This window comes from Theobroma umbraticum, unplaced genomic scaffold (genome assembly GCF_002168275.2).
Source record: "Theobroma umbraticum cultivar Fairchild unplaced genomic scaffold, ASM216827v3 scaffold_20.0, whole genome shotgun sequence".
Classification (NCBI taxonomy): Eukaryota; Viridiplantae; Streptophyta; class Magnoliopsida; order Malvales; family Malvaceae; genus Theobroma; species Theobroma umbraticum.
The window spans coordinates 4,365,947-4,393,817 of record NW_018397266.1 but is presented as its reverse complement, the minus strand read 5'-3'; the positions used below and the strand labels follow the sequence as shown (position 1 = coordinate 4,393,817).

The window sequence follows — 27,871 nt, the reverse complement described above, 5'->3', positions numbered from 1 at the left end:
TCTTCACAGTGAATATAAAAATGGAAAATAAGAAGAAGAATAATAATAATCTTGAATGGAATATTATTTGGATAGTAAGAGAATATAGTAACTATCTCTCATTAAATTTCAATGATTAAACCATGTGCAACCTCAGCCAAGGCGGTGGGTCCTTAATGGAAGGAGGGCGCCCAAATCACCGGACACCCTCATGGTAGGGCCCACTCTCCCTTTTTTAATAAAAAAATAAAAAATGATAAAATAAAATTTCGAATGCTTTTGGTCTTCGATCTGACCCGAAGCCCAGACCCACTCCACAACCCGCAAGAAGAGTTACATTAACAAGTAATAAAAAGCGGGCCACGTGTCTGGGCCAAAACCGGAAAAACCTGGAACTAGTAAAATTGTGAGCTTAGCAAACCAGCGACGGGACGAGACGAGACGAGACGACACGCGCACAAACATGAAAATAGAAGAGAGAAGAGAAGAAAAGAGGTTTTTGTCTTTTGAGGTTTGAGCCGGTCAATCCAAGGTGTGGCGACGCGGCCCAAGAACCTATTTAATTCTACATTCTCTAACCTACCCTCACCCTAACACTTCTATCTTAGCCACGAAGAAAAATCCCAAGGGCAAAATTGTAAACACGGAGAAAATCGGAAGAAATTTATTTAAAGGAAAGATGGGGATTGAAAAAGTGGGGTAGAAGACAAGAGAAACGGCTCTCACTCAAAAAAAATATATAGATTTTTTCTCTTCTCTCTTCCATTGGGTATTAGTCTTTACAACTGCCACCCATTAACAGAGAGGCACCAGCTCTATATTTATTTCTCCTCTCCTTTTCATAATTTATTTATTTATTTATTTATTTTTTTGTGCTAAACGAAGTAGGACTACTATTTAAGCACGATTTTTCCGTTAATTGTTTTTAGGAAGAGCTTTCTCTTTTGGGCCTTTTGGGTTTTCTTTTTATAGGGGGAGACAGATTATAGCTAAGCTAACCGTTAGAGGAAAGAGGGAGCCGGAGATCGAGGGAGTGTTTCTGGAAGCTGATCTGGGTTTTTTAGCACTGAGCTAGAAGATTTTTCGTTGTTGGGTTTTCTTTATTTTGTTATTTTTTTTAAAAAAAATGTGGTGGATGATGAATGAAGGAGGAGGGCATTATTGTTCTAAAAAAACCGATGACATCTGTGGAGATGTTTGCGGACAGGTACTTTGCTATTTTGATCTCTTTGTTTTTGTTTTAATGTTTCCTTTTCTGGGTGTTAATCTTTATTGGGAATGTGGGGGAAGTTAATGGGGTCGAAATTTTTGGGATCTTAGGAAAAATTTCATCGACAAGTTAGCTGCTAGGTATTGCCTATTAATCTCATTGTTTTTTGGGTTTGGATTAAGTTTTGAAACAAATGTCTTTGCTTTTGATTTGGGGATTGAGCGTGTTTGTGCCAGTGGATTTGTTATCGATCTGAGATTATTTTGATGTAATTACTTTGTTGAGAAATTCCTTTTAAGATTATAAAAACCTTAGAAACAGGATACAAAAGATGTAAAAAAGCTACGCAATAAGTAAATTCGGAACTTAATTTACAAAACTTTTGGCTTGCTTCTAGCACCTGGTACAAACTGGCTGGAAAGGTCTTGGGTTGATACTTTTGAAAGGAAACTACTTTTTAAGCAAACATCCCTTTAGTTTGTAGCTTATACCATACTTTTCTAAGAATCTAAAGCGCATTACCATTCGCATATGAGTTGCATATATTCCATTGCTTTTCTAATTTTCACCTAAATTATGATGCTTACTGTTGTAGGCATGATTACTTTCTCTGCTAGATTTATTATATTCTTTGATGTTTCTGGAGTGCCTTGTTTTAAAATATTACTTCTCGTCATACATCCTAATCAATTTGGTTAGTATTAATATTGTATTTTGTCCATGCTACAGGAATCAAGCCGACTGAGCATGTCAAGAATCCGCTGCATACTGCGTGGCATTGATTTGAAAACTTATATTTTTCTATTTGTACTAGTTCCAACATGCATATTCGGTATATATGTTCATGGGCAGAAGATTTCGTACTTCCTGCGGCCACTGTGGGAATCGCCGCCCAAACCTTTCCATGATATTCCACATTATTATCATGAGAATGTATCAATGGAGACTCTCTGCAAACTTCATGGTTGGAAAATTCGTGAATTTCCAAGACGGGTTTATGATGCAGTGTTGTTTAGTAACGAGGTGGATATTCTTACCGTACGGTGGCAAGAGTTGTACCCCTACATTACACAATTTGTTCTTCTTGAGTCTAATTCAACATTTACTGGAATTCCAAAGCCTATGGTTTTTGCTGGCCATCGAGATCAGTTCAAATTTGTTGAGCCCCGATTGACTTATGGGACAATTGGAGGAAGATTTAAGAAAGGAGAAAACCCATTTGTTGAGGAGGCGCTGCAGCGAGTAGCATTAGACCAGCTTCTCAAAATAGCAGGAATTTCTGATGATGACTTGTTGATAATGTCAGATGTTGATGAGATACCAAGCAGACATACTATCAACCTCTTGAGGTGGTGTGATGACATACCACAAGTTCTTCATCTTCGGCTGAAGAATTATCTTTATTCTTTTGAGTTTCTTGTGGATAATAACAGCTGGAGGGCATCGGTCCATAGGTATCAGACAGGTAAAACAAGGTATGCACATTACCGCCAGACAGATGAGATTTTGGCAGATGCAGGGTGGCACTGCAGTTTTTGCTTCCGCCGCATCAGCGAGTTCATATTTAAGATGAAAGCTTACAGCCATAATGATAGAGTGAGGTTCTCTCATTATTTGAATCCGAAAAGAGTTCAGAAAGTAATTTGCAAGGGTGCTGATTTATTTGACATGCTTCCAGAGGAGTACACATTCAAGGAAATAATTGGAAAAATGGGACCTATTCCTCATTCCTTCTCGGCTGTTCATCTTCCATCATATCTTCTAGAGAACGCAGATAAATATAAATTTCTTTTACCTGGAAATTGTTTGAGAGAAAGTGAGTGATTCTCCAAATAACTTCAGATGTTTGTATCTGTAAAGACTAGTCAGGGGTGCTACTACTGTGACTCCCCACGAAGGGTTCAACTGAACAATTAATGACTGCGGTGTGTCACTGAGCAGTTTATCCAGCTAAAAGTTTTTCCAATTCCTTGGGAAAATGATTGAAGAATTGGATAAATTCTGGGAAATTCTAGGTCTGTATATAACTTTTTCATGATTTGAGTTTTACTTGGTGGAGGATATTTCATTCACTGAGCGGGGATCTTTCTGTATCGGACACATCTTAGCTGTTGCAGGGTGCATGTGTATTACTTAGACTCTCTAATACATTAGTTTGAGGTTCCTGTGATTTCCCTATGTTGGGAAGTTTTGTTTTGAGACAATTTATTCATACATGTTTTATTGAATTCCTTAATTTGTTTCCATTGATTGGGTTTTTAGATTGTTTGTTGATGACAATTCTTATTTCATTGGGTTTCCTTGAAGCCATTGCCCATGCATGAATGTTGTTTTGTAACAATTCTTTCCTTTTCCTTTGTCTTTTTTAATATAAAGGGGGGTTGAAAAAGGTAAGTAACATATTTTTTTTCTTTAAGAGGTTCTTAAAGGCCTAGGGAATTAAATTCCCATTTCATCAGAAAGTAAAATATGCGATAACAAAGGAGTAACATCAAAAATATCAATCAGCAGCATCTAGTCTTCCTCTCTTGGCAGGGGAATCAGCTGCTATTTTCGCCTCTCCCTGACAATGAGGGAACTTGGCTTGAAGGAAACTTGCTATCTAGGGCCTGCAATTAGTAATAAGGGAAACAAGAGGTTGATCGCCAGCATCTGCATCCTCAATAGATTCAGAAGCTTGTACAAGTATCACTCGAATACCTTGCTAACAAAATCAAGCTCAAAAGAGAGTGGATAGAATCCGAGTAGCCAAACAAAAGGAGTCACCTAGAGTAGTTTTAAGGCAATGTCTAAACATTTCAAAGCTACAGAGCAAAAGGGTGTAGCACTGATGCCTCACAGCAAGAATGGGATGATATTCCTGTGAGAAAGGAAAGATTTTATTGGAAGTTCATAATGCGTGGCAGTCCACAAAAATTGTTTAATACAAGTATGACAATGAGATTTCCAGATAATATTCCAATTTAAACCAGAAGAAGAGAAAGGGTCCAATCATCCGACAATCTTATATGCTAAATTAAGGTTAAAATCCTTGTTGAAACTTGACAATAAAACAGAGAACTAGCAGCAAGCAGAAAAATAAAAGCTCTCTGCAGAAGAAAAAAGACTAACTCGAACTATCATTCATAATTCCAACACAGCATTAATACATGAAGAGAAAAATTAAAACTGAACTTCACTGTCAGTTCATGGTACAAACTCACAAACTAGAAATAACTACTGTCCATGAACTTCACATGCATGAATGAAGAAAACTGCCTAAGAGTAGCGGCTAACATGGCCACAAAACAAAAGTAAATTCACTGTCAGCACCTCTCCAAGCTTAACCTCAACTTCAACACACCTCCTTGAGGTTGAGCTTGGTAACTCCCAATCTATCTCTCAGTGCCACAAACTGATCTTTGTTTAATCCCTTTGTCAGGATATCTGCCAGCTGATCCTTTGAGAAGCAATGTTCCATTTAGATTTCACCTTCTTTGATTGCATCCCGCATAGCATGGTATTTAACTGTTGGAGGCTTAGTACAACCATGATAAACAGGATTTTTGGCAATCGCAAGTGCAAATTGGTTGTCAATCAAAAGCTTAATTCCTCCATGTTGCCCGAAACCAAGATCATAAAGCATCTTTTTTAGCCAAACTGCATGATTTGCAGCTGAAGCTACAACAGTATACTTGACTTCTGTCGAGAAGTGTGCAACAACCTCTGGTTTCTTGCAGCTCCATGTAAAAACAGCACTACCGTGGGAAAAACAATATCCAGTGGTGCTTCGAAAGTCCTTTAGACTACTGGTCCAATCACCATCGCAATAACCAAGTTTCCTTGCTTTCATTCTTGAAATATTTGAGACCATAATCATAAGTTCCCTTGATGTACCTAAGCACCCATTTGGCTGCAATGAGATGAAGTTTAGATGGGTTTTGCATGAACCGAGATAAAACACTAGCTGCATGCATGATATTTGGTCTTGTAGCTGCCAGATATAAAAGACATCCAACTAGGCTCTTGTAAATTGAAGTATCAGCTTGAGAACTTCCATATTCTTCGCATAATTTGTTTCCCATAACAATTGGAGTGTCAACAGCTTTGCATGATTCCATTTTAAATCATTTAAGAAGCTCTTTAGCATATGTGGTCCGATGAATGGCAATATAACCTGGTTTTTGAATGAACTCCATCTCCAAGAAAAAAGTCATCTCACCAAGATCTGTCATTTCAAACTCCTGCTTCATCTTCACTTTAAAGTCATCCATACCATAACTATCTGGACCAGTAACCAATAAGTCATCAACGTACAATGAGACCAACAAATTCATAAAGCCATTTGTGCTCAACACATACAAAGTCAGCTCATTTATACTTCAACTGAATCCTTTACTCCTTAAATAACTATCAATTCATTCATGCCAGGCCCTTAGTGCTTGCTTAAGACCATACAATGCTTTAACAAGTTTGCAAACTTTGTTCTCACTTCCTTTTTCTACAAAACCTTTAGGTTGTTTAGTGTAAACATCTTCTGTTATGAAGCCATTCAAGAATGCAGATTTCACATCTAAGTGCCAGATCTTCCAACTTTCTTTGGCAGCTAAGGCCGTTAAAAGTCGAATGGTATCATGTTTAGCCACTGGTGCAAACATCTCAAAAAAATCCACCCCATATTCTTGAGCTTACCCTTTAGCTACTAGATGTGCCTTGTATTTGTGGCTTGTTCCATCTACATTAAGTTTAGTCTTGAAGACCCACTTGACCCCTATCGCTTTTTGGTTTGCTGGTTTGTCTACAAGATGCCAAGTTTGGTTCTTATTAATCATCTCAATCTCATCACGCATTGCCTATAACCATCTCTCGTCTTCAAAAGCTTCTATGATTGAGTTTGGCTCCATGATAACCAAACTGCACCTCTTATAAATGTCCTAGAGTGACTTGGTACCTCTCACAGCAAGATTCTCGTCTTCAATGTCTTCATCATCACTAAAATTCTGTGGTAATACATCAACAATGATATGGAAGTTTCTTGAGCTTTCAACAATGCCTTTCTCTCAATTCCATTTATGGTCCTCATCAAATTTGACATCATGACTGATAAACATTTTGTTTGTATGGACATTGAATAATTTGCAGCCCTTTGAAATGTCTCTAAATCCCAAATGGATAGCAACTTGTGAATTTGAATCAAACTTCCTTTTTCCATCAGGGACTTTAGTTTAGCCAATGGAACCAAATACACGTAAGTGTGCTTCGTGCTACGCTTCATACGAACTCATTGAATCTAAGGCCTTGGTTTGTAGAAAGTTCAACAAATTCACTGCAACATTTACTACCTTTGCCCAAAATTTAATTGGAATATCTTTCCCAAGCAACAAGCCACATGCCATCTCTATAAGTGTCTTATTCTTCCTCTAACTAACCCATTTTGTTAAGGGTGAATATGACACTGTTCTGTGATGTTTAATACCATAACGAGTCAGAAAATCTTCAAATTCCTTGGAGTAGAACTCTTGACTATTATTTGTTCTTAATATCTTCACTATCAAATCTATTGCATTTTCCACCAAGGCTTTAAATCTAATAAATTTGGCAAACACCTCAGATTTCTCCTTCATGAAATAAACCCAACAAAATCTGGTTAAATTATCAATAAATATCAGATAATGTAAGCTCTCATTTAGTAACGGAGTTCTTATGGGCCCTCAAACATCAAAGTGAATAAGTTGAAGTCTCGTCTTGACTCTCCAATCATTGCTTTTAGGAAATGAGTTTCTATCATGCTTACCAAATTGATAGATTTTACAAACATGATCAATAGCTGCAATAAAAGGTAATCCATCAACTAGATTATTTGACGCCATTAGCTTTAAAGACCCATAATGGATATGTCCTCGTCACTTACGCCAAAGTATTGCATCATTTGCACAACACTGATAAACAATAAACTCATTTTTGATAAAGTGGATAGGAAAACATTTATTTTTCATAGCAACAGTAGTTATTTCAATACCAGCCAGATCATAAATTGTGCATGACTTATCTTTAAACCATAGTAAGTACTTATCATCAAGCAATTGTCCAACACTTAATAAGTTTTGGCTCACTTCAATAAAATAAAAAAAACATTGGAGATTATTTTGATACCTAAAGTTGTTTGAACGCCTACGATTCCTTTCCCAACAATTTATATGAAATCACCATTTTCTATCTCAGCCGTTGAACGAAAGCTACTGTCAAGCACAATGAAAAAGTCTGTATCACCAGTTATATGATTCTAATAACTACTATCTATCAACCAAACATCATTCCTTCTGTGTTTCTTTGTTATCTTAATATAAACAGAGCTTTATCACAACTTTCTTTCTCTTCCACTACAACAACCTTTTCTTCATTTTAATTCGCCTTAGCCTTACAAACTTTCTCAACATGTCCCATTTAATTACAGTATCTACAGTTGACATTGGGGCAAAACTAATAAAATTTTTCTAAATGGTTACGTTTCTTGCAATATGAACACGGTTGGAATTTGGCTTTACCTTTTCCTTGTTTTTCATCATTGTTTTTTCTATCTTTCTCTTTTCTGTCATGGTCATATCTTCTTTGACAATTACTTACTGCTTTGCCATGGCTTTTTACCATCAGGGCACCTTCCACTTTGTCCATCATTTCAAATGAAGCGTCTTTGTTCTTAAGCTTAAAGGGTGTTCACTAGTTCTATAATCGTGAGTTGAGATAGGTTCTTTGAGTCTTCTAGTGATGAAATCTTGGCCTCAAACTTTTCTAGAAGAATAACGAAGACTTTGTGCACAATCCTCCTTTCAGATAGATTCTCTTCTAGCAACCTTAATTGGTTAACAAGCTTCATTGTCTCATCCTTTTTCATTCTAAGGATCTCGAATTCTCTGTGCAAATTGAGAGCTTGCGTTTGCCAAGTCATTTCACTCCTACAAAACTCATTTTTCAATTGATCTCAAGCTTTTTCTGGGTTATCACAAGTCATAATTCTTGTGAAAATGGCATCCGATATAGTAGGTTAAATATAAAAGAGTGTTTTATATTTCCTTGCTACCTCCTCACTATGCTGTTTAAGTTGAGCAATTGCGGGATTAACATGTCTCATCATCGGAGGATCACCTCCCACCTCCATAATCTCTTATAAATCAAAAGCTCTAAAATAGGCTTTCAACTTCACAGCTCATAGAGCATAATTTTCTCCTATGAATATACAAGGTGTTGTTGCATTAAAGCTAAATGATGCCATAGCAAAGACAATGAGATTTTCAAGTGAGATTTTTTAGATAAGAAGAAAAAAAGGATGATAAACAGGGACTATTTGAGGAAGAAAAACAAAGAATGATATTGTTTGTTCCACAATGGTCTTTTAAGATCCTTGATGCTTTGATACCATGTTGAAACTTGATGAGAAAACAGGGAACTACCAGCAAGCAAAAAAATAAAAGTTGTCTGCAAAAGAAAGAACGCTAACTCAAACTATCATTCATAATTCCAACACAACATTAATACAAGAAGAAGACAAAAATTAAAATTGAACTTACTTGTTAGTTCATGGTTCAGACTCACAAACTAGAAATAACTACCACCCATGAACTTTACATACATGAATAATGAAAAGTACATTAGAGTAATAGCTAACATGGCTGATTAACTGCCAACATCTTTCTGAGCTTGACCTCAACTTCAACAATTTGGATTTGAAGAGTAGCTCCATAGAGTGTAGTCTTCACTCTTCACCACCATTTAAAAAGTCTTTAACACACTTTATTTTATAACAATTCTTTGATAGAACAGTAACTTAGTAGTATACTATTTGTTGATAACATATACCGTTAGGTGAGTGGTCTACCTCAACACCCCTAATTTCTAGTGTTTCTCCTTTATAGCTTATTTCTGTGTGATTCCTTGTTGATATCCAACTCAAATAGTAATGCTTTGTACCTTGTCCTAGTGATGGATGCCATGTTGATTTTGTTCATATTAATCATAAACGTTTCTGGCATAGCAATTTGTTTTTTTTTCCTTTTTGTAGTTTAATATTGCTTTAAAGAACCCTTCTCTTAATACAGCAAGAAAGGTTATCAAAGACTTTTTTTGCCTTTTTTTAAAAAAATTATTATTATTTATTTTTCTATTTGAAAGGCTTGAAACTTTGAAAGTTAAAAGAGTCAAGTCTTCAAGGTCACTAAAGCATAAAGGTTTTGATTAGCTTAAGCAAAAGTAAACACATATGGCAAAAGGCACATTGAGGTAAGCCAAGTGGTATCATTGATGTCCTTATCCTTATCAAGTTTTCCTAATCTAAACAACTTGAAAGACAATGGTGGTGGCACTAAAGTTGCCCGGGCAAAATGCTCCATTTATATCATTGCTGATCACATCTGAAGAAGATGATGGAATTGGAATACCTAAGCATAGCATCTGCCTCCACCCATGCAATGCAAAACTATTACTAGCAAAGTTATTCAAGCTATGATAACAGATACAATTAGGGACTATTCTTTACTTTATTAATAAAGAGGATTCTACTTGTTTGGATAAACCTAATTATTTCTTGAATAGCAATTTACCCAAGCATATAAAAATGAGGGACTATGCTTACATTGGCCAATTTTACGGCTCTTGTGAGAGTTAATTTTTTAGTGCTATGTGGAGGTTCAAAACTACGAATTAATATGTTAAAAATAGTATCAGTTGAGAGGAACAAGTCAAATATATATGTCTAAGCTTAGGATGTAACTAGGGTGATTCATACCATTTAAGTGTGTCAAAATCATGTATGAAATTACCTTGTTACTTTCAGCTTTAAAACATCTAGAAATTTGATAGTTGAAAATTATTCTGTAATCCGTTTCAAACTTGTTGGTGAAAAGAGAACCTTGACAACAAGTGAAACATATACTAGCTTTTTTTTAATGGCTTTTTTTAATCAATATAGGAATCAATCCAGAACTTTTCATATCTATTTCATAACTCATTACTTTGCTTAATTTGGTCAGTAAAGTATAGAATCCACATTGGTGAAATATAGGCATGAGATGTTATCTTATCCATCCACAAAAATAACTATATATAGCATAAAACCACAAAGAAACACATAAGCTGAACATTACACAGATCTCTTCTAAATATCAAGAAACCATGCGAGGCAGTTTACAACTCAGCTATAGATTTGGCCAGCAGAGCTATTCCATGCACTAGGAAAGCTGGCAAAATGGATATCAGCATCCTCTCTCAAGCATGCCAATTATGGAATCTCCTCAACTATCCACAAGCCAAATGATGTTCCATAGGAACTATGCTATGCATCAAGATGCCTAGCATGCCCAAAATGTGCACCAAAATGCTTGGCACATAGAAAATATGCACCCACAACATGAGATTGTTAACCTTGAGACATATGGATGTTTTAATGGTGCCCATGTCACCAATGTTGGTCATGTGGCCTTAACTGGTGGTAAGTATCCCAACTTGATTTCAAGCTCTGAATATGAAAGTTTTAATAGTATGCAACAAGCTCAAACAACCATTAGGTTTAAAGTAATAAGATATGAGTATAGTAATTGGTGAAGATAATCACTACTGCCAAAGCTACTGTGATAGCTTTAACCTGGAAGGAAATGGTTGCCAAAGTATTGAGTGGGTGTCTAAGGGGCTATAAGTCTAAAGAGGGATATCTTGTGCGATCCTTGGCACTTTATGTTTCTACTTTTAGTAGTGTGCAAGTGTCATTCCTTATGTTTTTACTTTTAAGTATTGTAATTTGATGCTTATGTCCTTAAACTTTTGCTTAATTATGCATCAGATGTTTACCAAAATGCTATCTATAAATAAATAGAAATGTTAATATCTACAAATCAAAATTCTCTAATTGGGAAAGGTGAATCAATGACTAAATGGGAACTTCCTTCATTTACCCTAGAGAAAAAAAGGCATGAAAAGAAAAGGAAAAGGCCAAAAGGGAATGGAATTGATGTTCAAATTTTTATTTAATTCATATCACTTTGGGAGTCAGGGACTAGTCAAAGTAATTCACAGTTACAGTAGAAAGGATGGTCATCATTCTACAGATTAGTGCAACTAGGATGAATCAAAATGATTTTAGAAAAAGTTTGAAGAACATATCTTCTCCCACTTTCTTGAAGGTTTTTGGAGATAATTGATTTTGGTTAATATCTATTCTCAAAAAAATTATTATATAGCATAATATTTTGTAAAGAATAATGAGAACAACTAATACAAATGAAGCACTACTTCACATAAAATAATTAAAACAAGTGAAGTATTACTTCACATGAAACAACTAGAATAAGTGGAGCATTACTTTATGTAGAACAACTAATATAAATAGAACAACTACTTCGCATAAAATAACTATTTCACATGGATGGAAGTGAAAGTTGTTAGCAAAATAATGAAGCAAACAACAACAAAAAACTAGTCTGAGTCGTGATACATTGTATTTAAGAATAATTTTCACCTTTTCGGAGTATGAAACTCAATGCAAAAGAACTATAGATTGCAACGATTATCCCTTAAGATTTAATAGACTTTTCTTGATTAATTTGCACAAACTATCAGAGATATCAAGAGTAACAGAAAAATCAAAAACAAGAAAAAACCCAACAAAACATAAAAATGAGGAAAGTAAATAAGAGAAATGCAAAAAATTGAGAAGATGTGAAAACTGAGGTGAAGGCTGGTATTTATAGGTAGAGGATAAAGGAGAATCCAGAAGTAACATTGGAAACAATCAAGAAAAAATCAAAATATGTAAAGATACAACAGTTTGGAAAGATTGAGTCAAAGGTAAGGTAAAAAATAAAGTTGACAACTAAGGTACAAAATTTCACTTTAGGCCTAGCCCACATGTATACTCATGCATAGTGGGAAAATCTACATTTTTTCAAGGCTTGGCCTAATCTCGTATGCACGTAAGCGCACTTTCTTTTCTTGCTTCCAATAAGCTCATAATGAGTTTATTTATATAAGGTACTAACATCTTTTGTACCTAGACAATGTGAGATATTGAAACATTATGAGATACTATATATCTAACAATAACAACCTAGAATAAGTGGCAGGGTTCACTAGTTACTTTCATTTTGGAATTTTATGGAGAGTTTACTTTAGTGGCTTAGATATGAAGGTAGTTAAGAGGTATTCTTTTAACCTTTTCTTGAAGTACAAGTGTTTGTCCCTTTTACCTTATTCTCTTATACTTGTTCACGTACACATTTTTCCTTTAAGTTGTTCTTGTATAACTTTTCCTATGTACCTCTTCCTTTTACTCTTTATGCAAAAACAGATTTCATTATATTATTAAAAATTATAAAGTCCATTACTTTAATAATTACATAATAGATTTTTAACTATTACTTAACATTAAAAACTCAGTAATAGTCACCCAATATTAAAGCCATTATTCATTATGTGCATTAAAGTCCTTTCTTGAGTAACTATCATTTTTAACACTATATATAGAGCCTTCACAATTCATTTGGGGTGCTTTTCAAAACAACCTTGTTTCTCTCAAAGCTTGTTTATCTAACTTTTTTATCTAATTCTTTTCTACTTTCTAATTCTCTACTCACTCGTTTCTTATTCTCTTCCTTCTGTCACGACACTCAGTATTTTAAGAGTTGTTTTGATCTTTTTCTTCGTCACTTCTGATACGTCCTTTACTTGTTTGCAACGCTTCCTTCCCTATCATAAGCCCTTTATATTTTGACGACTCCACTAGAAAAAATGATTGCATTAAGTAAAACTCTTAATACTATAACTTAATGTTATTGAAAAAGATGAAAAGTTCTACTAGCAACCAAGATGCACTTGTTCCATTTTACATTCAGGATCTGATGAGAATGATCCAAGCTTCTCAAGATAGGATGCAAACATTAAAGGATAATAATAGGTGAATGATGGAGACTATATCCTAACTTGCATCCTCTACTACTAGTACTTTTCAAACCCAACCTTTGCACCTTAATGAAATACACCTGACACAGTAACTCCTTTAGTTACAAACGCTGAGGGGAATAGAGGAAATGGAGAAAGTGTAGTTGATGTAGTTGTTGTTGCAAACCATAAACCAACCAACTCTATTACTGTATTTACACTAGTAACTACCTCTATTGTGGTAATCCCACCTACTCTTGCACAAGGATTTGTGACAATGGAAGAACTCTATAAGCTGTTAAATTAGAAGAACAAAAGCTTGAATTTTTCTAAGTTTGATCTTAAGTTACTTTACTCGGCCAATGTAGATGTAAAACCATACCCTAAGGACTATACTAGCCCCAAGTTTAAATGATTCAATGAAAAGATTGGAAATGAATGAGAACATGTCACGAAATTTGTGGAGACTCTTGTTGTTGTTAGATTGGATGATGACTCGAAGTTAAAAGAATTCTCCAAGTCTCTCAATTAAAAGGTTTATATTGGTATGTTAACCTCACCCTTGGTTCTATTCAGTCTTGAAATCAAATGTGTACGATGTTTGAGGAAAAGTTCTTCTCTATTCAAGAGAAAGTTACTCTTGTTAATCTTGAATGAGAATTATAAAAGTCTAAGAAGGATCTCATGAAGTACATCTAACGCTTTAGAGAGAGGGTGTTGGACATGCAAGAATTTGATGATGAGAAGGAGTTGGTAAAGATGTACATTCAGGGGATATTTGATGAGTATAAGCTACACTTGAAGAATCTACCTCTCCTACTTGGTGGAAGCTACGAAGGACCAATAATATGGTTCTTAGACAAAAGGGACTCACTCGCTTAAGTAAAAGGAATACCCCAATGATGAATGCCATCCAATGAGGAGGTAGAGAAAAAAAAGGTATTCGAGCAAATTTGCGACTTAGAAAGAATGTCCAAAAAAAAAAACCAGATAAGGAGAATGACTTTTCTCCATCATTCTCAATACCTCTAGATAGAGTGAGGGCTCTTCTCTAAAAATGGTTTAAAGATGGATAGATAAATATACCTTACATTCCATAACCACCAACAGTAGAAGAAAAAGTCAACCTAAGGTACTGTTATTTTCATTGAGCAGTTGGTCATTCATTTGCTGAATGCAGAAATCTTCGAAGAATGTTCCATTGATGAGTGCAAACAGGAAAGGTATTGATTAGAAATAATAGAGTCCAAATAACCGTTTTATCGCTCATTTAAATCTTTAAGGGCAAGTAAGCGTAATAATTTACTCTCACCATGATGACCTTTTTTTTTCAAACACTCAGTTTAATAATGCAAGTGAAGATATTGTGGTTACTTCTTCGATTGGTAACTCACTCATGAAGACACCTAACTTTAGGCATTTCTTTAACCAACTTGGGTTTTTAGAAAAAGCAAGGAAAGAAATGGCTAAATCACTAGTTTAGATAGCTAGAAAACAGTATGGTGAGTGTAACTTAGTAGGACAACTTATGAGGAAGATGGTTGGCGCATATCAGAATGCTATTGTGTTTATAGAAACAGACATATGTACACCCCATCCTTATCATAATAAGCCCCTCTACGTGAAAAGCACTATCAATGGATATCCTATTAAGACGACATTCATTGGTGATGGTTCCTCAGTGAATCTCATACCTCAAACCACGAAGGCTATAAACATAGATTTAAAGAGTTTATGCCGTCCTATGATTATCACTTATTTTGATAACAAAGAGATCATGACTTTGGGTCAAGTGATGGTGAACTTCAAGATAGAGCCGATTAAGGATCAAGCATGTTTCCATGTTATTGACGCAAATGAAACTTATCATGCTCTAATTGGAAGGTTATTCTTGCACATGCACAAATTTATTCCTTCTTCACGCCATCAATGTATTAACGGACATTGGAACAGGAAGGAGATTTTCATTCCAACTACTAAAACAACATGTAAATGACATGAGGTGGGTTATATAGAGGTTTCTTTATTTGTGGATCCAACAAAAGTTGGGGAAACAACCATTGCTAGATTTGTGGGTGTTCCACTTCTGCTATGTGAAGAGTATGTTGGGAATAAGGCTAAGAATAGTGACAAGAAGAAAAAATGAGGTGGGAAGAGGAGAAAAGGAAACATTTCTACAAATAGGGAAATAAGTTAGGAAAAGATGTCTAATGGGGTAACTTCCTATGCACGTGAAGATGGAAAATTTGTGTATTTCTTATGATGGGACACAAGCTCTAAGGAAACATCTTTTCTTAACCTTATACTTTAGGAGCCACCGAATCAATCGCCATCATGTCTTCAGGTGGAAATGGAGAAAGAAGAAGTACAGGAGGTATTACCTGCATAAGAGCAACTCCAAGATCAACCCAAGCCTCGAGGTGATGAGTTGGAGGACAAATGACGGAAAAAGGAGTGACAACTAAGCCACTTTTCATAAGCAAGAATCTTTTTTATAAGCAAAGAGTTGCACTAATTGAATTATTGAGAGAATTCTAAGATGTGTTTGTTTGGACTTATGAGCAGATACTTGGATTAGATGAGAATCTCATCACTCACGAGTTACACATTTCTTAGCTTTATTCACTTGGCATAAATTAATATCTAGCTGTGAAAAGAGACTTTATTTACCAATAATATTTACAAGTAAAAATAAAATACAATGTATATATGAAAGATCAGATTCTGGGACAATAAGAAGAGGTTCACTTCATTGCAGTTTGCACAAACAAAAATCAAAGTGCTGAGCACTCACTAGATCTAGTGGATGGGATCATCAAACTTACTTAAGCAGTATTGTTCCCTATAATTAATTGTTTGTAACTTGATTTACGATCTAAAACAACCTGGCAGCTTATCCTATTGTTCTATTGTCACACATCTAGAGCAACAAGTTTATTAACTGCTCATTCCAAATCAGCAACTACGTACCAGGTGCCTAAATAGAACATTTTAATAACTGTCTATACAATGTTGTCCAAGCTGCTCCTCTAGTTGTTAAGAATATGAGAAGCCTTTACTGTTAGGCAATCAAAACCAGCATTCTTTTTTATGTGGACACCTTTTATACACTTTGAAAATGTTCAACAAACTAGTGGACATTCTGTACATATTTTCACCGGTTACGTACCATTTGTAAAATTCAGTCTATTAAACCAAAATCTAACAACTAAACAAGCAGGAAAGCTTCCGTCTAACTTCCTTATACTACAAAACCTATTCATTAATGATGGAGAAGACGAATCAGAACTCCTCAGAATTTGATCTCCAAGGTCGGTGCAGTGACAGATAGGTAGATAAGAAAGTTCTCTTATGCAAAAGAGATTATTCTTCCTCAAGTTGTGCCTGCAATTTCCTCGGTTCTGGCCAGATTAGTGATCATCATTGGTACTTCTTTTGATAATTCCTACCGGGAATAACTAAAAGCGAAAAGTTGCTTTAAAAATTCCTTGTGCTTTTGCTGTTTCTCAACTTGCAAATGCTTGTCCTGCTTCTTCATTTCTTCATTACAATCTCTTCAGTCCACAAAGTTGGCTGATATTATTAGATATGACGGTCACGAAAGGAAAGGAATTAGATTCGATCTCATCTTGGGGATAACAACATTGGGCTATAAAATGCAACTGATAACACGAGTGACACAAATCAAATACCTTGATATCAATTTTCTGAGCCTGAAACTGACTAGGATGTCGTACGCTAGCCCTAAGCACCATGCCAAGCACCCTAGGGTCACCTGGGGGGATACCTCATATGAATACCAGGTTTATGCTACCACGAGAGAGCCAATGCCATATCAATCTTATGGTTCGTGGGACTATCCTAATGAGAAGCAGCGTAATCTTGATGCTCCGAGGACTCAAATGACAGATTATGAGTATTATCCTCAACTTGTCAAGACTACTGAAAAATATCGGGTTGGGGAAGATGTTAACAGAGAAGCTGAGGACTTCATCAAGCTAGAGCACAAGAAGTTCGCACGACTGAGTACATCCACGTCTATGAAGACTGACTGAGAAGAAGAGTGGCCTGGCGCTTCCAATCAATAAGCTCTACAAGGTTGTAGAGCATTAATAGTTATGATCAGAGCTTCCCTCTTGCAGATTTTAAATCTCATTTGTGTCACATATGTGCTTTACAAGTTTATTTCTTTAATCTCACTCGCTTTTACATATTAGATTATCTAGTGTCTATAATAAATTATTGAATCAGAGTTTGAAAGCACCAAGGGAAATTAAAGCATGTGCTTCTTCTAGATCCAGCCTATATATTGCCTCGATTCTTTTGTAAATTACAGGGACACCCTGTTTTGATCAATGAAAATCTTTACTTAATCAAAACAAAAAAAAATATATTGCCTCGATTCCTACTGAAAAGAACTTGAAATCCCCCTACCAAAGAAAGAAAGCTCCCCAAACTTTCCTCTGCCCCAAAGTAACTACTTACATTTGATTTGCCAGTTCTTTTTCCTTTTATCTTTTGTTTCCCAAATCTATCAGATAAACTGTGGGAAGTTAAATTATGTTTTGCGAAAATATACTCAATACCAACCTAGACCCCTTTTCTTTCAATTTACCATATTACTAGAGAGTACCAACCCTAAATTTTCTTGGTAGTGTATAGCTGATCTTCGTGGCTGTCCAAAACGAACTCCAGATTTTATATGGTTAAGCTTACACAAAGATTAGGATTGTAAATCCAGGACAATTATTCCTAAATTCCCAAACTACTCTTCAAATACTCAAGGTGTAGATAATTAAGAATGGTCTGGATTTTGCTGATCCAGAAACCAACCAAGTGTCCTCATCCAATCCACTTGAGCAGCTTTTGGATCCTCTCTGGGGATATAAATGATGTTCATGTAGTTATTTAATTAACAAAAGCAATTCCCAATTGTACAAGCTAGCAATACTAAGATGATTTTGGACCTTACATCTGTTGCCTGCCATGGATCCTTCTTCAGGGTTCCAGGCCTGATCTTTGGGCAAGGTTCCAAAATTTTGCCAGGCAGGTCCAAACGGGACAGTAACAGCATAGAAGATGTAAACATCTCCTTTAGAATGCAAAAAATGCACGAACCTCTGTCTCAATTAGTTCCAACAGTATCCCAATAGAGGAAAAAGACAATACCCATTATTAAGCCAGACAGCCTTTACACCATATAAAACTAATTTTAGAGAAAGCACAACCACTCGATTCCGCATCAGCAGGTACTACCTAGTGAAATTCCCTGTGAATCTACGGCAAGAACAGAACCAGAATATTGGATATCCAAGACTACATTATGAAGCTTGTTAGAGATAGCTCGAAACGATATACTCCAACAATGAACCTGTAACTAAGAGTTGACTGGTTGAAGCAGCCTTTCACGCACGTTTCCAAAAATTCTTCACAACTGACCTGAATTTCTTCGGCAGCAGAGACATTAAAAGGCCGTTTCCTTTGCACAGATGCGGGCCCATCATTAACAATTAGAGAAGTCCCTAAAACGGCAGATTTTTACATTTTTTAAAAGAATAAATCTTATCTGATATCATATACATTACATTATTCACACCGTTTTCTGAAATATAAAAGGTCACTACACTGATACTCGAAATTTTTGTCCCACGTCTAAACTTGGAATTAAAGTGAACTGGCAATATAAAAAGGCACAAGGGAGTTCCAAAATTCTTCAATCCCTTCATTGTTTTATTATTCTTATACTGTTTGTGGTACATGTATACGCTGTAACACACAGAGAAGCGAGGGAAAGACCAGGACTGTTACGTTACACTACACAACGTCCTGGTGTTCCTGCTCAAAAATGAACCTTACGAAGGGAGAAAAAGAAGAAGAAGAAGATAAAAGAGTACATCTGAAATCAGAGGGTGAGAAAACAAGAGTATTCCTCTCTAAATAACTGAAGCACTACCGTTTCTAGTGAATAGATCGACAGAGAGGGCATGTACTATGCTTGTTATCAAACCATTTCTCCAAGCAACCTTTGTGGAAGAAATGCTTGCAAGACAACTCACTCACCTCCTCATCTGCTTCAAACCCACATAAACAGACGCAACACTCCACGGTGTTAGCCCGTCCACTGCCACTGCCACTGCCACTGCAAGAACAAGCGCTAGCAGCTGCTGAAGTAGAAGAAGAACCCTCACATATCGATGACTCCCTGGTGTGGCACAAAGACTTAAACTGGGTTATTGATATCCTTCTCTCCCTTGCCTTAATATTCTCTTCTGGGTACCCATCTGACTCATCATCTAAACTTGAAGAAGAACTCCCGCTTGCACCCACTACTTGGAGCAAAGATCTCAACATGTTTTTCAGAAAAGCCACTGACAGAACCGTGTTCATTACTAGCACTGGAAGTACCCCTTCAGCTGCACTAGGGAAGCTTGACAGTCCCATGCCTTGGTTTTCCTTTAGTTATGTCTTGTTTATGCTTCTTTCCGACAACCCAACAAAAGCAAAACCAAAACAAAACTCACTTTCTCTCTTCTAAAATTCAGGAAAGAAATTGAATTTATGGATAGGCTAACAGGAAAGAGTTAATTTCCAGGTGAGGGAGACAAACAAAGGCAGAAAACGAAGAAGGGGAAGCAATCTGCTTCCGCATAACATAAAAGCCAAACTTGGGCTGGGGTGATAAATACATGAGCTCACGCTAACCACCAGTACGCTAACCCTGGTTCACGATCCTTAACCAGGGGTGGGTGGGCTCACTAGGTACACGTGGCGACACGTGCAGGTTTGCGAAAGGTTGGTGATGTGTGCATTCAACGATTAAAAAAAGGGTTAAAAAAAACTTGTTGCGTCGGGAAGGAGAAGGTTAAATTCTGAGCGGCCACGTGTCTGTGAACTTTGTTATAGCCAATGAGAAGGTAGCACATGGCAAATGGTGGATACCTTGTAGGTCGGGGGCAGGAAGTTTCTTGCTTCCCGGGAGCCGCGTAAGTTTGCGTCAACCGCTCAATGATGAGGTTTTCTTCTTCGGGATTTTAAAAGCACTTTTTATTTTTTATTTTATTTTGTGACTTTTTGGTCAGCTACTTTTGGAGTTGTGTCGGTAAACGCAAAGAATGGGATGATGAGATGAGATGAGAGCAGAGGCGTCTTCTTGTTGTTAGTAGTAAGGGAGAGGATGGGTGGTATTAAGACGTATTAAGCATTCATTCTAATTAAACAAAGAATGGAAAGTGAAGCAAATGTTACCTTCCTCTTATAGATTGCATCTTCTTTCCCTTTTCTTTTTTATTAATTTGAAAGAAATCAAGCATAGGTCCAACAAAGACTAGCAAGAAGAAGCCGACTGAATATCCATGAGGAGGATAGTAGACAATAACAGTAATGCCCACCCTCTACATATAAATGTAGCCATGAGGAGGGGAGGGAAACAAACTTTCCAAGAAATTATTCCAAAGGCAACAGAAAAACGAGAAACATTGATACAGTAACAGCAATGCCCCATCCCCATGGCCATGGATGCTTTTACTTTTGACCTTAAAACACATGCATACCATTCCAATTTCACATAGACACGACTCAAGTGAAATTCCTCCATTACTAATAAACTTAAAAATCCATGCTGACTACTTGTTTCTAGAGGTTGTATAAGGTATGCCATCTTGTCAGCTAAGACTTTTTATTGCACCAAGCAAAACGTGGATCGAAGGCCACGTTTTCAACTTTAAAGAAAATCTCCCCTCCCAGATGTGGGTAAATTTTTTTTTTATATAATTTTTTTCTAGCTGGTTAAATCATCAACGGAACAAGACGGAACTTTGTTCAAAAGTTTTACACTAGAAAACAAAGCATGGTCCCTTTCCAAAGATCACACAGCCATGTGAGCCCTATTCATATCCACACATCTTATCCTCGTGGACACGGCGTGCACCCCATGAATTGTCCATTTTCTGGAAATGGAGAGAAAACTACGTTTTCACTACACGAGAAAATTCAGTGACAGAGAAAAAGAAGGCTACGGGAACAAGAGGGGTGAGGACAGAAAAGGATCCTGCTTATTGCTAATTGCTATGACTTGCAAACACAACTCTTAAATCATTTCCCAAACAAGAACTATTGTGCTTGATAAGACCCTAGACAAAGAACAGGGTTTTCAAATGTAGGCCATGGAGGCCAAGTTTCGTGTGAGAAATGGAACTGAGGAATTGTTATTATTATTATTATTATTATTGTGGTTTGAGGACCCAAGAGTTGTGATTATTAGTAAATAATTGTTACAAATATAATGTTGGATTCTACAAATTTTATGTGAAGAAGAAAAAGAAGAAAAAATCTAAGTAGGTGTAATAGTAATAACGAATGTATACAGTCAGGCTTCTAGTGTTGCTCTTCTGCTAATGAGATGTTGAATTTAGCCGCTTAAAGTATGCTTTTTCCGCCCTTGAAAACCGCGTTTGAAATATAGTCCATTCCTTTTTGCATCTCTCCCTTACCTGGCACCAGTTCATTATAGTGATATCAGCCACCCTTTTCATATAAATTAACTTAAAATCACAATTAACAAGCTCTTTTAAGCAAGGAAGGAAGGAAGGAAGGAAGGAAAGTTTTAACATAGTGCATACCCCTTGCCATGGTGCCTTCCCATTTTGTGCCTCTCCCTACCAAAAGCAAATTCTCAGGAATTCTGACACATATAAAACAATACAAAGAAAATACACCAGAAATGGGAAGATGGAGGAAAATTTCTGCTTACCTGGTTCCCAAGAGAGGGAACAGATTGATGAACAATCCACTGAGAATCTACAACTCCAATCTTCTCATGTGCGGGCTGTTTTCAAGACATATATCTACTTAGTAAAAAGTTTTGAGTGTAACCCAATCACTGACCAAAGATTTTTTTTGTAAGGAGTTGGGGGAACACACACACACATAAGCACAGAGATTAAAGAAAGACAGCGAAAGATGACAACAGCCAGGAGCAGCACGGTGCTAACCTCTACACATTTTCTGAGGGCAAAATCAAGACCCCAGCCGTGGACTAAGTCATTCTGCAAATTGCCCAAGAAAAACAATAATATGAGTATGCCAGGGAAAGCAATGTTAAAATTGAACAACATTAGTACACCCTCAATACCTGAATCATATGCCATACGCATCTCCATGCATCTCGTGAAAACACAGGAGCCATTATCTCAACAAACCTACATTTGTGAAAGAAAAAGAATACTAATATTTACTAAACCTATGGAGAACCAAGATATAATAACAAACGATAATGCTCAAAGCTATACATACGCTGCACAAGGAGGAAGATGTGGATGATTACACCAGCCCGGTTTCTCCTCTGTTTCTCTAAGCCAAATTCAGAAAATGAAAAAAAATTATTTCTCATTCAATAAATTTATCTAAAATCCAGGATTCTTGGCATAATTGCCCCATTATTCTTACTTGTGAACTTCACGATCACCTCTTCTCTTTGTCATTTGCCAGGTTAAACCTTTATTCGGTTCCAGACCAGGCTGTGAAATCTCCAGTCCATACTTCCTCACCAGTTTAATGTATCTGAAAAAAAAAATTGAACCATGTTATTTTCGTTTTAAAAGGAAATTGGTCAAAGTAGAACAGAGTATATTTATTAAGTCATGTGATGTCCAACACTCACTCTTCTGCATTAAAATGCTCAACCCCCAAGTCTTCATCCCAGATAAATATGTAGTCATATGGCGCGATGATGTCAGGGTGCAAAAACCGCTTGGCATACCACCTAGGTAAACAAAAACTTTATGAGAGTCACAACTTTAACTTTTTAAGCAACACAAACAATAACCAGTCATTGCATTCCATTATGCCAGCAAAAGCAGGACTTGATTTTGTTAATCTACAGTATATTCTAAATAAAACTACTCACCATTTGGTTTGCCTCCGAACACTCACATGTATTGCCTGCTTTGACCACTCAAACTCATCCCATTCAGTTGTTCGACCATCATAATGAAACAGAAGGATAGTAAAATTCCCTGAAAACTGTTGGAAGCACATATTTAGTCACAACTTGCAATGTGCACCACAAACTCATAAGCATGCACAAAACTCCATTCCACATCAGCATCCTACTTAGCCTGCATATGTGTGTGCTTTTGTGCCAATGTGAACACAGATGCATGTTCAAATGCTCAAGCGCACACAGGCACACATTCATACACATGCACACATGCAGATACATATAGAGAGAAAGAGAGAATATTACCTTTTTAACTGCTGCATCAATATTCCTTCGTTGATTATAACCAACCGTAAATGTGACGAGATACTTTGGCGTGCTGGTCAAATCCTACAGATGCCAATACTGTCAAACCCAACCAGGGTAAAAAAAAACTAGCAATATGTATTATTCTTACATAATATATGGACTGGTACAAACTATAATGGTTTTTAATTACGTTAATACAGATTAACAACTCAAACAACCACTCAGACATTAACATTTGCTTTTCTGAGATCCTGCAATGTATTACGCATCTTGAAAAAGGTTTTATGTGAAGAAACCAAAGATGCAGATATTCTTTCATTCCACAGAAACAATATCCTTGCTCCCTTGACTGTAATTCCTTTTTCTTTCTTTGCAGGCTAGATGTAAGAGAGTAATTTCAAAGATCCAAGTTAACTCACTCAAAATACCAAGATACATTACTACCATTCCCCCTCCCTTTATCCCTAGGCATTGATATCAATATCTGTCACACATTTAATATAGTCTTTTGTTTCGGTTATAATTTAGCAAATGCCCTGAAACGAGAAGAACAAGATGCTTTGTACCAAGAGATGTTTCCAACAATTCCAAAAGCTGCTTTTTTATTTATAAAATATATTCAACTGAAACCAAAATAATTTATCTTCACATACCAGAGCTAAAGATATGTGTGCATTAGAAAGTTGCAAGAAATTCAGGGTTCAAAATATATTACATAGAAAAAGGTCCTAGAAAACATACCTCACTAGGTTTGCCCCACAATCTGCGTAAGTATAAGTCTGACTCAGCTCTAACAATTCCTGGTGCTAGTCTTTCTGCACCTCGAGGATTTGATGGGACCCAAATCTACATCAGAATCACAAAGGAAGCACCAAAAAACAGCAGGTTAGAGTAGTAGCATATTATTATAAATAGGTCCTACAAAATCATCAAACACAAAATCACATCATTTAGGCACATGGTAATAGTAAAAGATGGATTTAAATAACACATTTGGATATGCCAGCAATAAAATAAAGCAATGGTCTATCACAGTACCACATAATAGACACACAACTCTTAACCATACATAATAGGTCCTATAGATGATAGATGCACATAAGAATTTCATGCATAAAAACATGCTACTCTAAAATGAGAATGGGACAACATCTTTTTGACATATCTAGGTGTTTTATTCAGTTTTCCTGATGGATAATCATATTATAAATGTAAACCAAGGGAACAATATATGAACTAACATGCAAACTATAGGGTTTAAGTATTAGTTACCCAAATCAATGAATGACAATATAAGAAATGGATTGCAGAAAAGGAAATAGAAAATATCTATGCATTCAGGAGCTTGAATGGCATGTGCAGCATTAAGACAATTCCCTATTTGCCCAAGGAAAGCCTCCCACTCTCTCTTCAACAAATTCCTAAAGCCTATAATATAGAGAAACAGCTAGCCATGAATAAATAAAGGCGGAGTGCAACAAAATAAAAGCACATCAAGAAAACTATCCACTGAATTCCACTCCTCCATCAAAAGACACAAATTTGGAAAACAGCTAACACAAGAAAAGACCAGTCAGGCTATTGAATATTACACAGCAAAAGTCAGGCATAAGCCTGACACCTACTGTAAAAAAAATAGGTTATTTTCAGAGAATTTTTCCACGGTTGATTTACTCATATTAAGCTTTAATCCCAATTATTTGCCCCCCCCCCCCAAAAAAAAAAAGCTTTAAGCCAAATTCAGCATTAAGATAATTGGTTCCAATGACACACTTCGGCCACTAGGAGCCTTAGTAAAGACGCAGTCAACTTATGCAAAACCTCTATCCTGGGATATTGTAGAAATGCTGAGGTTAGGGCTGAAGATATACCTTCTTTGATGTGACATTAGAAGAGCTGCCATTATTACCAATTGGAGGCGGCACATGAGTTGAATTTGAGGGGCCTGACTTTTTGTACTGAGTGTATGAGAAATCAATGCTAGTAAGAATGCTGGATGATAGATTCAGCTGCCAAATTCAGACATAACAGAGAAGTTCCATTACGTAGGTGAAAAAGATCATTATTGAATTAGACGCATATGGCGAATATAAGATCAAGGGGGAAATAGCTTTTCTACCTTCGTTAAAGATAGAGTTGGGAAAGATACTCCTATCAAGAAGCCAAACACTACTCCAACAAATGTTGTTATAATAAGCCTCATGCTCTCATTTGGCTTTCTACTAACCTTACTGCAGCCACCAAGATGGAATAAACATTACATTACTTCCACATCTAAGTAACCCGTTATACATGTACACACATAATATGAAGTTTATTCTTTCAAATGAAGAGGCCATCAAAAATTGTAAACCTGCGTGTAAAGATCCCCATTCTATTTAAATCGTCTGACTGTATATTCACAACAAAATTATGGCCAATTCAGATTGCAAGAGCCTTTGAGAATTATTTAGCAGGTATTCAGTTGCCAATTCTCCATAAAACAAAGAGAGACCCTCAGCATAGAGACCTGATGTGACCAAAATATTGTATCAAAATCATGAAGCGAAACAATAGTTACAGATGATACAAATTAACAAAGATGAACAGTAATAACAACTGAGATTCAAACAGCAACTTCACAGTACTTAACTCTAAGCTGCTATTCTAGTTCAATCAAATTTACCAGTCCATACAGAATGCAGCAAACAAAAGACAAGCTAATGAGACCCTTCTACAGTAGCCTTAAGGAGGCTCGCCTATAACAATCACCTTGGACCCCCTTTTCAAAGCATATATAGTAAAACATACAAGAATCCCCATAAGAAGCTACTGAGTACCACCTAAGAACCTCTTCCACATAACCCTCAACTACAAACTCCACAAAGCAAGCAACCATGTGCTACCCCCTTTGACAAAAGATCAAGGGAAGGCCGCCGGGCAAACACAAAAGGCAGACAAATTCCAAATCATAAATTGGATTACTCTATAATCAAGTAAACACGTGCCTCTTTTTTTGTCTTTTTGACTAAGACCTAAAATCCTAAAATATTTGAATTCAATAAATGAAAAGAGCTGCAATTACCGAGAATATCTAGTTACGACCAACAACTGTGCTTGCTTAGGTTCGAAGGTACAGAACAAAACGACCTAAAACATAAACCTCACCTAAAAGTTAGCTTAAAATCCGCTCTTATTCCTATAATTTCTTTTCAATTTCAACCACCTTTTTGATTAATTTAATATCAATAAACTTTAAGCAACCACGAAAATCTAATGACTGAAGAGAAAAAAAGCAAGTTCGCAATTATCACAAAAAAAAAAGAAGAAAAAAACCAAGTTGGAGCAGAAAACTGAAATATTAAAATAAGGATTGAAATATTGAAATCTAGTTCAAGGAAGTTTAAATAACTGAATGGTCATATCGGTTGCCGCCGGGACGAGGATTTTCTCGGGAAACAAACGGAAAACTATGCTTTAAAAAAAAAAACTACAAAGGTTTACGTACCTGAATAGAAGGATGATTGTGAGCAACTGAGCAAGATCTCGTGTAAATTGAAAGTGTATTTATAAATGACCCAAAAGCACGAGAAAATCACCTCCGCCTCTTTAACTGAACTGAAAAATCTGAGCAAATGATTCTATGCTTTCTCTGAGAGAACTAAGATCGTGATCGCCTTTCTAACGGGAAAAACGATAGAAACGTGGAGGAAAAAAGGACTTGAAACTGAAGGAGGAGTTTCAATTTCCCGGGAAAAAAAATAAACAAAAAATTATATCCTCCTTTTTTTCAGATAAGAAAACACTAAGATCGTGTGATTTTACAAAAGCTGGGAAGAAGAAAAAGATTTGAAAAGTCTTTTCTCTTCAGGCTATTATCGGTGTTTGCTTTTAGCTTGAATTAGGAAATTAGTTCTTCTTTCTTCTTTCTTAATCGAGTTCTTATATGACGAAGCACCAAAAACTTTTATTTTGATTTTTGAATAAATTCAGGATTATATTATTATTGTTATTATTTATTTCATTGGGTGAATCGACAGGGGAGGGAGCTGTGGGCTTCTTGCATTTGTGCGGATACCCTGTGTGGAGCATGTCGTTTGATTTGACCCCAGCTAGATTTCCTGCTAACCACTTTTTTTAACTGTCTTAAAATTTGTATTGCCCTGCTTGGATTTAACAATCGCATTTTTTTTCTCTGATGTGGTTTTTCTTTAGCTGGTAAAAAGTAAAAAGTAAAAACAGAAGCAGGCGAGCTCTTTAGTTTTTGCATTTTCATCGTCCTGGGGTGGGAATATGCTGTAAATTTGTAATGCGAATCAAAGCGTGTTTCAGACAAAGGTTAATAAAATTTAAAAAGTTTTTTCGAAACATTTAAAAAAAGATATTTTAGAGTCTTTTATTTCAAAATAATATTTTTTTTCATCGTTCATTTTTAACACTGTAAGTTAATAATAAAAAAACAAACTCAATATTAAATTATTTTAAGATATAAATACCTCTCATGTTATTTTTTAATTTAAATATATTCTCTTTTTAAAAAAAACAATTCATCTTTC

At 36.1% G+C, this 27,871-nt stretch overlaps 3 protein-coding genes across 3 annotated transcripts; 1 reads left to right on the top strand and 2 right to left on the bottom strand.

Moving 5' to 3' along the window:
- Positions 1 to 663: 663 nt before the first annotated feature.
- On the top strand, positions 664 to 3,450 carry LOC110423046 (beta-1,4-N-acetylglucosaminyltransferase family protein). Its single transcript, XM_021437146.2, has 2 exons — positions 664 to 1,186; positions 1,919 to 3,450. Exons 1-2 carry the CDS (start codon positions 1,106 to 1,108, stop codon positions 3,011 to 3,013), a joined length of 1,176 nt encoding a protein of 391 aa, XP_021292821.1. The 5' UTR covers positions 664 to 1,105; the 3' UTR covers positions 3,014 to 3,450.
- A 15,341-nt stretch (positions 3,451 to 18,791) lies between these two features.
- LOC110423170 (RING/U-box superfamily protein) lies at positions 18,792 to 19,689 on the bottom strand. The gene has a single exon (XM_021437323.2). It carries the CDS (start codon positions 19,529 to 19,531, stop codon positions 19,049 to 19,051), a length of 483 nt encoding a protein of 160 aa, XP_021292998.1. The 5' UTR covers positions 19,532 to 19,689; the 3' UTR covers positions 18,792 to 19,048.
- A 1,595-nt stretch (positions 19,690 to 21,284) lies between these two features.
- LOC110423169 (lysine ketoglutarate reductase trans-splicing protein (DUF707)) lies at positions 21,285 to 27,364 on the bottom strand. Its single transcript, XM_021437321.2, has 15 exons — positions 26,824 to 27,364; positions 25,690 to 25,845; positions 25,456 to 25,567; positions 25,208 to 25,345; positions 24,078 to 24,182; positions 23,334 to 23,417; positions 22,995 to 23,110; positions 22,749 to 22,850; positions 22,535 to 22,648; positions 22,382 to 22,438; positions 22,221 to 22,287; positions 22,081 to 22,134; positions 21,840 to 21,914; positions 21,709 to 21,744; positions 21,285 to 21,579 (listed from the first exon to the last, which is right to left on the bottom strand). The coding sequence occupies exons 2-15, from the start codon at positions 25,707 to 25,709 to the stop codon at positions 21,481 to 21,483; spliced, it is 1,179 nt and encodes a 392-aa protein (XP_021292996.1). The 5' UTR covers positions 25,710 to 25,845; positions 26,824 to 27,364; the 3' UTR covers positions 21,285 to 21,480.
- Positions 27,365 to 27,871: the final 507 nt, after the last annotated feature.